The sequence below is a fragment of a genome, unplaced genomic scaffold, assembly GCF_019419815.1.
Source record: "Pyrus x bretschneideri cultivar Hongxiangsu unplaced genomic scaffold, Pyrus_bretschneideri_v1 Contig19, whole genome shotgun sequence".
Lineage (NCBI taxonomy): Eukaryota > Viridiplantae > Streptophyta > Magnoliopsida > Rosales > Rosaceae > Pyrus > Pyrus x bretschneideri.
The window spans coordinates 2,900,136-2,910,962 of record NW_025999490.1 but is presented as its reverse complement, the minus strand read 5'-3'; the positions used below and the strand labels follow the sequence as shown (position 1 = coordinate 2,910,962).

Below are 10,827 nucleotides of genomic sequence, written 5' to 3'. Positions count from 1 at the left end.
TCATATTATTTTATATTTTTTAAAGTTTACAACTACTAATGTAATTTTAGATTACTTATGTTTTATATCGTGTAGAGTTGACCAACTCAAATTCAACTATCGTTTCTGTTTTTATCCATTGATTTTACTTTTACAATGTCCAAAGTTAGAGTTTATAAGACCATTTAGCTTTTTTGTTTAAAACGAGAGTGAGACTGACACACTTAAAACCCCAAACCAAACCTCCCCAAAATCATTTCACCGAAAAAAAAAAAAAATAAATGGCGAACTTTTCTCAATTTAATAATAATGAAAATTCAGAAATCACACGTGCGTTTTGTTCTACATGGTTTTTTTTTTAAATTTTTTTTAGCTGTATAATAATTCACCAGAGTGACAGAGAGACGCTGAGAGAGATAGAGAGATCTCCACAAGTCTCTCCTTTTTCTCTTCTCTTCTCATTTTTCTCCGCTCCAGATTTGTTTGAGCAATGTCCGACGAGCCTGCTCCCACTCGCTGGTCCTTTCAGGTACCCACTCACCAATTCTCTTACCATTTTCTGTTTGTTTCCCGGGAAAATATTGGTTGATTGGATAATTGACTTTAAAAGTGTGAGACTTGAAGGAAACTATGAGTAGAGTGGCTGTTAGCTTTTTCTGGGTTGGAACTAGAAACTGAAGAAACCCAATTTCTATTTTTGTTTGTTCTGCTTGCATCTGTTTTCTCTGCTCACAAATATGAGCTCACTGATCTCAAATTTATTCTAATATAATTTTTTGTTTTGGGATTAATTATATACTTAGAGTTGAGTAGATTTGGATTAAATTTTGGTTGTTGAGATTGTGTAGTTGCGAATCTTGATCTGATGGGTAGGATTGAATCAAGAATTCGTAGACTTATCTCAGCTAAAATTATTTGTATTTTTAGGATTTTAAATTGTTTTATGATGCCAAGTTTGGTAGAAAGAGAGCGCCGGAGCCGCAGCAAAACGGGCAATCCACTGATGGAGCTGTGAGTAATGGGAGTAGTTCCGGCGTGACTCCGAATGGGAATGGTCATGTGAAGAGAACAGCTGACTTGGCCATCTATGAGCAATTTCAAAACCAGGTAGTGGATTTCATCTTATCACGTGGTGTATTGGATTTGATTCATTGCATGGACTTTGTACAGTTGGATTCATTTGTTCTTCGATTTTGTCTGTTTTTCAGGGTAGGAGCTCCGCGACTCCCTCAAATGGAGTCTTATCTGATCAGCATGATGAGATACCGTATGATTTCTCACAACTTTTCTTATTGGATGTCTTGTATTAACTATCATTAGTTAAGTAATGTTATGACATTTTTACGTTTGTCGTATTAAATTTCATTGAAGAATGTTCCTTTAAGAACCTACTGACATTTTTTTGTGGACTCCACAGGCAGAAGTCCCTTTTACCTGCTTTTGAATCGACAGAAATGCGTTCTTTAGGAGAGAGTTTATGCAGGTGATTTTACACGAATGACTTCACATGATGGAATACAAGTTACTGTTGTTGCATATATTTTTTCCGGTGGCAAAGGATGATTACAGTTGCACCCTGAAAGTTTTGTCATTAATTTATCATGTCTTGTGCAGGGATATAGTTCGGGGTAGTCCAGATGTTAAGTGGGAAAGCATCAAGGGATTAGAGAATGCCAAGCGTTTGCTCAAAGAAGCTGTGGTCATGCCAATTAAATATCCCAAGTACGTCTGGTTAATGAGCACCTCATGTACTTATTTTATACACAGTTACACATGTTTGTTCTTGTATTTTTATGTTACTCCTTTATTTTTTGTTCGTAAAGTTTAAAAGAATAAGATTGTTGCATTGCTAGTTGTCTACTAGTGAACCATGGTCTCAGTTTACATTCCTTTTTTCTGTGAGATTGAAACCAATATTAACTTAATTTAATCGTGTTCATGCTAAATTCTTTAAATTCATGGAGTACCAAATGTTTTTCTTCATGTTAAGCTAAATTAATCAATATATGCTAGAATATTTTGATACAGTTTCTTGCAGCTATTTGTCTGGAAATTTGGAATAAAATTTTAAAACAACCAGAATGAATGATGGCATGATGCAAAATCATTCCAATGTCAAACTGATCTTTCTATTTTCCGTAGGTACTTTACTGGACTTTTAACACCGTGGAAAGGTATTCTCCTTTTTGGCCCTCCAGGGACGGGAAAGGTTTGTAATTCTTTCCAAGCCTATTGATTGTTTATGTTTCTTTTTCCGTGCTTTCGTTATACAATATTTGCTCCTCTATTTGCTTACCCAAGAAAAGTTGTTATCCTTAATGCGTTTGTACCTTTCCTTGATGAAGTGCTTATGGTGGGGGTGGGGGATTGGGAGATGGGTTTGTAAAATTAATTTGTTAATGAGTTCTTTCGAAAAACTTCCTCTGTAATGAAGATGAATTTCCAGAGTCCATTTGATGCACAACCCCAGTTAATCTTTTACAATGATACTTTGGACAAAAATTAATTTAACGTCTGATGTTGCAGACAATGCTTGCCAAGGCTGTTGCAACAGAGTGCAAGACCACATTTTTCAACATTTCAGCATCGTCCGTTGTCAGTAAATGGCGTGGTATGTTAGGTTGAACAATTTTCTGAAGGTCATGCTTCTTTGTGGCTTATTTGTCATAAAATGGATGGGGAAGAATTTAGTAGGGTCCAAATTTGCCACCTTATTATTTGAGCTTCCTATCCGTTTAATATTTCCTTGAATTTTGATGATTTTTCAGGCGACTCAGAGAAGTTAGTGAAGGTGTTATTTGAGCTTGCTAGGCACCATGCACCATCAACTATATTTATTGATGAAATTGACGCAATTATTAGTCAACGTGGTGAAGGACGAAGTGAGCATGAAGCAAGTAGGCGTCTGAAGACAGAGCTACTCGTACAGGTGATGTTTGTTTTTAAAGATTGCTGCTTTCTTTGTGTTCTCTTCCATCATATGTTACTGTGTAGATAACAGAATCATGTTTTCTGCTTCGTATCAGTTTATAACATTTGAAAACTATGTTAACACTGTGCTTAGAACTTTTAATTGTCTTGGTTCCGAGCATCAGACCCACTGTTGGATATTCCAATTTTGTACATGTCAACTGTGTGTGTTCAAAAATTGATTAGCTTGTACTAGATTGCAGATGGATGGTTTGACGAAGACAAGTGAACTTGTTTTTGTTTTGGCTGCAACAAATCTTCCCTGGGAACTGGATGCAGCCATGCTCCGGCGTCTTGAGAAGCGAGTATCCTTTTGAAACTAACCCAATTATATCCGTCAATTGTAACTAACTGTAATTGAATGCTTTTAGGCATGGATTCCAAGTCAACTGCATGGAAACCATGGATGTTGTAATTATTGGCATATCATGTTATACACTTGGTTACAATCTCCTAGGTCTGAATAAAATCATAGTTTCACAATCATTAACAGCGCACGAGTTAGTTGAATGCTAGTTACTACATGCCAGGATATTACAGATGTCGAAATAGATGTAGGATCATCTTGGGGTTGATTATGGTATAGAACACGGGAAGGTTCAACTACGGTATCACATCAATTTTCCCTTGTCTGCATTCTCTTCTAGCTAGGTATCAAAATACGGGGCAGTTTTTTTTGCATGATCAAGCATATTCTGCAGCCAGCTATTTTATTCGAGTTTCCCATTAACCATGAAAATTTAGATTCTTGTGCCTCTGCCTGAACCAGAAGCAAGAAGAGCCATGTTTGAGGAGCTCCTGCCAGCACAGCCTGATGAGGAGAAACTTCCTTATGATTTGTTGGTAGATAGGACAGAAGGATACTCAGGTTCGGATATTCGATTGGTTTGCAAGGAGGCTGCCATGCAGCCCTTGAGACGCGTAATGACATTCCTTGAAGACAAAGAGGAGACGGTTCCTGAGGATGGTATGTGACTCTAAAAAATAGTTGCTTTCAATATTTAACAAAAATTAGATGTATCTAAGTTTAACATAAACTCAAGCCCTGCAATTCTGATGTTTGTGGTTGCAGAACTGCCTAAGGTTGGACCGATCAAACCCGAAGATATTGAGACGGCTTTGAAGAACACAAGGCCGTCTGCTCATCTCCAAGCTCATCGTTACGAGAAGTTCAATGCAGATTACGGTAGTCAAATACTCCAATGACGGCACCCAATCCATCGTCTTGTATGGTTAGATGTACTTTTCGTGGTTTTGGAGATGACTAGATTATCATTGCCTATTCCACATTTATAGGGTTCTGAGAAGGGTGATTCAGTGTAAAACCGAATAAAAAGTTTGCTTCTTTCAGTTGAATTAGGTTATTTGTTTTGTATTTCTACGATTCTGATTTTTGTGATTCCGAGTTGATGTAAGAACAGATTAGTCGGGATTGGCTTTAATCTTTCAAATTCAAGTTTGTGCTCCCACAGTGCACCAAAGTTACAAGTTCTTTTGCCTTACTCCGTTCATGTTTTCCAGTTGGTATATTTTAGCTATGTTTTAAAAAACAGCCTTGGGCAGCGCCCGGGCGGCCTTTGGGTGGCCAGGCGGTGAGAAAAACGCTTCTACCCAGGCGGAGTAGCCTTAAACTCCCTGGGCGACTGAGGCATTTTTTTGTTGTTAGGTTTTCTCACCTCGTGAAGAAATTTATTATTTGAAACGCCTAGGCTTCGCCTTCTAAAACATTGGATTTGAGTTTCATTTGAGCAAAGTTCATTTCTTCTTCTTACATGTTTGGTAGAGAGGATTTTTTTTTTTTCCTTTTTTTTCTTTTTTCTGTCAAACAATAAAGTTTATTAGCCATCATGCAAAAGCTCAACACCCCTAACTCCAACATGCTAAACCATCCACATATCATATACCTCAAAAACACCAAAACCCTAATGTCACAATCAGTCACAGTCGAACCGTACCAAAAATTAAACCCTAAATTCCAGAATGCAATATTCACCCTTCCAATCCCACAAACACACATCAGACTAGGGCTACTCGGCGAGTTGCCATCACAAGCTGCTCTGATAAAATGAAATCCTTTCAATCTTTTATATATAACTCTGGAAAAGCTACGTGCAACAGAGTTTCGTAACAACACAGCAAACCATTCTACCGCGAAAGAACTCACTGAGCATTAAGATCATATAAACAACAGAAAACTACTAAAAAACAATGACTCAGCTCCATATTAGTTGAAACCCCTTCGGTAGATCAGCCGGTTTTTCCAAGCCTTGCATCGGTCCACGCTTTGGCAATTGTTTGCTTCATCTCCGGATCCCCTTCTTCGTACATGTTCTACAAGTTCAGTTGCATACAATAATTAACAAAAGCAGAGCAGAAATACAGTATTAACTTTTCATGTATTGACAATGTACATGTTTCGTAACCTCACCTTCATCAAGTCCATGATTCCGGCCATGGGATCTTTCTCTTTATCCAGGCTCGGCTTCAACTGCAAGACCAAAACGTTAAAACATTTAGTTCCCATTTCATCATTTGCCAAAGCATAAAACGGGGAAGTCCAAATGATACTATGAGTTCCCATTTCCGCCGTTCGCCAAAGCATAAAACAGGAGAGTACAAAAGATACGATGAAATGTACCTTATCCTCCTTAAATTTCAAGTCCAACCAGTAATCCTTTGAAGTTTTAGCCAAATTGATAACAACCCTTGTAGGCTTAACCAGCACCTTACACTTCTCTGGATTAATCTCCTTGTTCAGCTTAGGCAAAACGAACCTGTAATTCTTTCCTTTCACATCATGGAATTTGATGTCCAACGACATAGGCTTGAAGTCAGCCTCTATCTTCTCCTGATCAACTCCTTCCAGAGAAATGTATATCTGCAAGAAATGGAAAGGTGATCAAACCGACACGAGAAACACAGAAGAAACCTAAAATTAGCAATTGGAAAACACATGACCAGTCTAAACCTAACGCAAAAACACACAGGGAATACGTTCCCACCTTCACTTTATCATTATCCTGGTCCCAGCTGAACGACGAAAGCGTAGTGTAATGCAGAGCTGGGGTGGCAGTAGCAGTTGAAGCTGGAGTTGGGATTTGCAATGCAGGTGAAGGAACAGCCTCTTGTGACAACTGCAACGATCAAAAATTACATTAACTACCATGATCCCATAACCAAACGTAGCACGATTCCACATCTGGCCTAGAAATGGCGGGTTCATACGATCCTAACATGGGCTCATCCCTTACAAGATACCATAAAAATTTTATACTATTTCAAGCATTACAACATTTCAAAACGCCAAAGCTAAGACAAAATAATGAAGTTGTTTTGAAATAAAAAATTTGACATTCTAAACTAGTCTATGGGGGATTCGAACATGGGTACATGGCGCGACCACATGCCAAATCAAACTTCAACAGCACAGATGAAAAGAATCCATAGGCATAAATTATACTGAGCTCAAATTTTGAGAAATTGTGCTAAAACACTGTTCAGTACACCAAATGTCCTGATATAATTGGCTGTAAATTAATTATTTTTTTTCTTTCAAAGTTTCAAATCAATTGTATTATTAAACGATGCACCGGTTCATGTTCCCGACAAATTAAAAAATTTTCTCTTAAGCATTCACTTCATACTAAATTCTAAAATAAATTACAACTTTTTCATAATTTCTTTTTGTGGGTCATGTAATAAAAACCAAATTTCACACAAATAATTGGGGACATTACCAAAGCAATCATATTGTGGCAAAAATTTAGTTACCCAAGTTAGAGACATATAAAAAAATATATTAAAAAGCAAATGCTGATTACTAAATAAAAGAGTGGAGATACAAAAAAAAATGGGGACCTTCTTCTCTAAAGTGCGAATCTCAGAGGAAATGACGTCGATCACACGGGGTCGTTTCGCGATGCTCTGAAGGTGGCGGAGCTCCTCCACATCCAGCGCCACTTCCTCCGCCATTTTCTTGCTTTGGTTTGCTAGTTCCTTATCCAGAGTAATGGGCTGTAAAATTTTGTAAGGGTTCTTATGTTTTGGGTGTCGCAGAAAATGCTAGAAGCTTGGGGAGGGAGTTGGGAGGGGCAGATCGGGACATTTATTGTTCCAAGAAGGTTCTGGACTCGGCGTTTGATTTGCTAATGTCGTGAGGGTTTTACACGTGGATGATTCTTAGGGCTTGTAATTTGGGCTTTGGTAATGAGCTGCTTGGGAACAAAATGACCCAACAGTGATTCTGTGAAGCCCATGGGCCAAAAATCCCTATTTTTCTATGAGAGAATTCAGCAATGTCAAATAAATTTGTCATCTCAACTTTTAATTTAGTTATGAGTATCCCAAATTGTATTTTTAGAAAAACTAATGAAAATAGCTTGAAAACTTTGAGTTTTAACGATAAAGACAAAATAAAGGTTAAAGTGAATAGTACCAGGATTGACTTTTTAGTGTAAAAATATGGTTTTTCGTTAAAGTGAATAGTACCGAGAGCTTTTCGTTAATTTTTTTTTTTTGTATAATGCTATTCGGACCATCTAATGTTTGTCGAATATGGAATGACAAGTAAATTCAATAATCCAAATATGAATCATATCCGATAATCTGATTATAAATGAATCTTGATATAAATTAAGACTGTCGTGATGCAATTAAAAACCTAAAAATGACTAAAGCTTGACAAACCGAAATTGAAAGTTGGGAAAATCGTAATAAGACCATAAACTAAATTTTTTCCATTCTATCCTGATTAATCGAGGACAAAGTGATTTGAATTAGACCTCTTCCAACTTTGAAAAGAGAATGAAAAAAAACTCTCTTTCTTCTTTTGCAAATTGCATTATAATTTGCAAATTATCAGAACTTAAAATATACATGATGAACTCACAATCACAATAGAGGCAATACAAGCATATCATAATTGGTAATTTGTGTCTTGTTTGTGTTTAGTGATAAAATCCTGAAACTGCTTTTGCAATTGAGCTTTTGTTTGGTAGTTAGAAGCCAACTTTCTGTCCAGCTCCTCCTTCATAGATAAAAGCTCACACTTTCTCTTCTCAGCTGCAGCTATCTCACCATTACTTGTGCATCTCTCACTCCCTTGGAATTTGACAAAGTTCGATTGAATCTGAAACAAAGATCAAACATCTCAGCTTAAATTAAAACTCTTCATGATCAAACTGATGAAATCACATTGCCAAAGTTTATAAGAAGGAAAATCTCGTCATTGCGCCTGGAAATGACTGCTCTACTACTAAAGATATGAACTTAAAAATGAAACTATCGTAAGTCGTGTGAGAATTAAGTGTTTTATCATTAAAAATGAGAAGTTATAAGTGAAAATTTTCGTTGGTCACGTGAGAGAATAAGTGTTGTACCACTCGAGTTTTCTTGGTATTCAAGTACTTCCTTTGCATCTAGAGCTATAATCTTTTACCTCATTGATGCCTTTCTTCAAATTTTGAACTTGCATTTGACATTCCAAAGCAAACAACTCCACATTTTGCTTGAACTCCTTCATTTCAAATCCCTTCAACTCATAAAATCTCTTCTTCTCCTTCTCCAACTCCTCAAGCTCCTCCACCTCACTCTTCAAAACCCTAAAATTATCCCCATTTCAATTTCAATTCCAATCCCAATATTAACCTAATTAATTAATCAAGCAACCAAAAATTTAATCAATTGAGAAATTAATAAGAAAATACCTCAATTGATGTGAATCGGATCGATATTTCTCGTCGAGGTGATCGATCTCGGACCTGAGCGCCCATATTTTGAAGCTTTGCGATGCGATCTTTTGATCGAGCGCTAAGCACCTCTGCTCCGTGGCCCTCATGCTTGCGAGCTTCATCTCCAACACCTGAGACTTGTTCTCTTGCGCTTCTTTCTCCGCCTGCAACCAAAGCAAGAATAAGTGAGACTCCGCGGCCATCTGTTTGGCAGCTGAGAAAGCGTGGAAAATTTGACGAAATTAAAAATTTTAATTTTTTTTCTCAGCAACCAAACATGATTTAAGAAAGTTAGGGTTTGTGATGTGACCTGAAGAAGAGAGAGGCGCTGGTTGCGGGTATGCTCCATGTGTTCGAGTCGTTCCCGGAACGCAGCGGAAAGCGCCATCGCGATTTGCAGAGGGAGAGAAGGCGCAAAGAATTGTGGTTCTGTTTCTGAAGGTCGATGGAATTTTGAACTTTGGGGAATATATAGGGTGGCAGCTTGGAATACTTGGTCAAATGCGATTGGGTGCAAAGAGTGTGACATCCAATTAACTCTTGGATGGTGCTATCCACACACAAACTTTTACCCCTTATACACCTCTCTCAATTTTCAATCGTTGGATCAAAAGAATTGAAGAAGATCAATGAATAAAAATTAACAAAGGTGTGTTGGAAGCAAAAGGGGGTGTGTGAATAGCACTCCCCTTAACTCTTTCGTAATTGGAATTGATTTTAGGAATCGGAGTCTAGGAATCAGAAAATCTGAACTACTCTTTTAAATTTTATGGCTTTTGACTCTATTTCACTAATCCACTTCACACAAACTAAGAGTCTGGATATTTCTCTTCAACGGCCCAGACCTATGGTTCTTGGCCTCCATCATAGAGATTTGCAAAGAATCTTAATTCTTGTAATTATACCTAAATTGTTTACTTAAGCATAAAAAACTGTGGCAGTTGTGTTCACTCCGTGGTGAAATCCTTTGTCCATTTAGTTGTGGTTGACATATTTCAACTATAATTGTTATAATCAAATTGTTTATTTTCTTAAGCATTATTTAAAGATTATCTTTGTAAAAAATCACTTAAATTGATGCTTGTTCAATCATTTATATATGTAAGATAAATCAACGATTTTGTTAACAATTGAGATTCTTATAATGAACCAAACATCTGTTTAAATAGATTTTTCTAAAGAATAAGTTTATTGTCAAACTTCCATCTTTCTATCCAAACACATACTACATCAATTCAAGAACACAGACAAATACATGATATCCTACCTCCGATATAGAATCTACTTGAGCATGCAATTATTTTCACCCATCTCAGCACAATAATACACAGAATATTTCAGATCTGACAAATTCGACACAGGATAAATGAAGCTTAACATCAATCACTGAACATGATGATATAGAACCCAATTAGTTGTAATGTTGATTATATTTTTAAGGCAGATATGGCGATTCCATAGTTTCGTAGCAGTGCCGATTGGGAGTGATCACGATAAACGAAGCTCCAGAGGTTAGAGAGGATGATTCGAAATAATCTGAAATTGTGTTTGTCATTCATGTAGTTCGTGTTAGACCTGGAAAGCGGGTTAGGTTTGTGTAATTTTTTTGTCATACCAGTCATCCTATAATGATCTGACTCGTTATAGGTGGTCTTATTTCGTGTCAGGTTAATGAGCCATGCAAGAAATTGTCATGCTTAATGTCTAAACCTGGCAAACGGGTCATTTTGGTATTGCTTATGTGTCAGTATTTGTTATCTTAACGGGTTCTTGACGTGTGACTCGATAACGACTAGACTTGTTAACAGATTCTTAACGAGTGACCTGATGACAGCCCAACTAGTTAATGGGTTGACTCATAACTTGTTATTTTCGTGCTGTTTCGCGTTAGGGTAAAAGGCGTGCAAGAAAATACCAGGACTAATCATGTTGATATAAATGCTTATAAGCAAGTTCTTTTCATTCATTTCGCATGCCAAAAAGTTCTATAACCACCACCTCCTATCTTTCTAATTCGGCACCGCCTGTTTAAATTTGTTTTAATACAGCCAATTTCCCAATATTTTTATAGGGAGTGTGTTCTCCTCAATTTAATTTGTTGTGTCCATGTTACCATTTACTAATCGACTTTTACTAACATGTTAGTGAT

General features: G+C 37.0%; 3 protein-coding genes across 4 annotated transcripts; 1 reads left to right on the top strand and 2 right to left on the bottom strand.

The window, feature by feature from the left end:
- Nucleotides 1-351: 351 nt before the first annotated feature.
- LOC125476315 (katanin p60 ATPase-containing subunit A-like 2) lies at nt 352-4,430 on the top strand. 2 transcript variants are annotated; one of them, XM_048582191.1, is made up of 11 exons: nt 352-508; nt 934-1,086; nt 1,188-1,246; nt 1,397-1,462; nt 1,594-1,701; nt 2,122-2,188; nt 2,506-2,590; nt 2,748-2,908; nt 3,153-3,254; nt 3,694-3,916; nt 4,022-4,430. In XM_048582191.1, exons 1-11 carry the CDS (start codon nt 470-472, stop codon nt 4,153-4,155), a joined length of 1,197 nt encoding a protein of 398 aa, XP_048438148.1. In that variant the 5' UTR covers nt 352-469; the 3' UTR covers nt 4,156-4,430. The 2 variants fall into 2 exon arrangements, with proteins under 2 accessions (XP_048438148.1, XP_048438147.1); XM_048582190.1 differs by having other exon boundaries at nt 356-508; nt 907-1,086.
- Nucleotides 4,431-5,010: 580 nt separating this feature from the next.
- LOC125476316 (calcyclin-binding protein) lies at nt 5,011-7,034 on the bottom strand. Its single transcript, XM_048582192.1, has 5 exons — nt 6,808-7,034; nt 5,952-6,083; nt 5,588-5,827; nt 5,378-5,437; nt 5,011-5,280 (listed from the first exon to the last, which is right to left on the bottom strand). Exons 1-5 carry the CDS (start codon nt 6,919-6,921, stop codon nt 5,197-5,199), a joined length of 630 nt encoding a protein of 209 aa, XP_048438149.1. The 5' UTR covers nt 6,922-7,034; the 3' UTR covers nt 5,011-5,196.
- A 639-nt stretch (nt 7,035-7,673) lies between these two features.
- LOC125476532 lies at nt 7,674-9,124 on the bottom strand. Its single transcript, XM_048582763.1, has 4 exons — nt 8,989-9,124; nt 8,655-8,842; nt 8,387-8,549; nt 7,674-8,077 (listed from the first exon to the last, which is right to left on the bottom strand). Exons 1-4 carry the CDS (start codon nt 9,064-9,066, stop codon nt 7,865-7,867), a joined length of 642 nt encoding a protein of 213 aa, XP_048438720.1. The 5' UTR covers nt 9,067-9,124; the 3' UTR covers nt 7,674-7,864.
- Between the last annotated feature and the right edge of the window lie 1,703 nt (nt 9,125-10,827).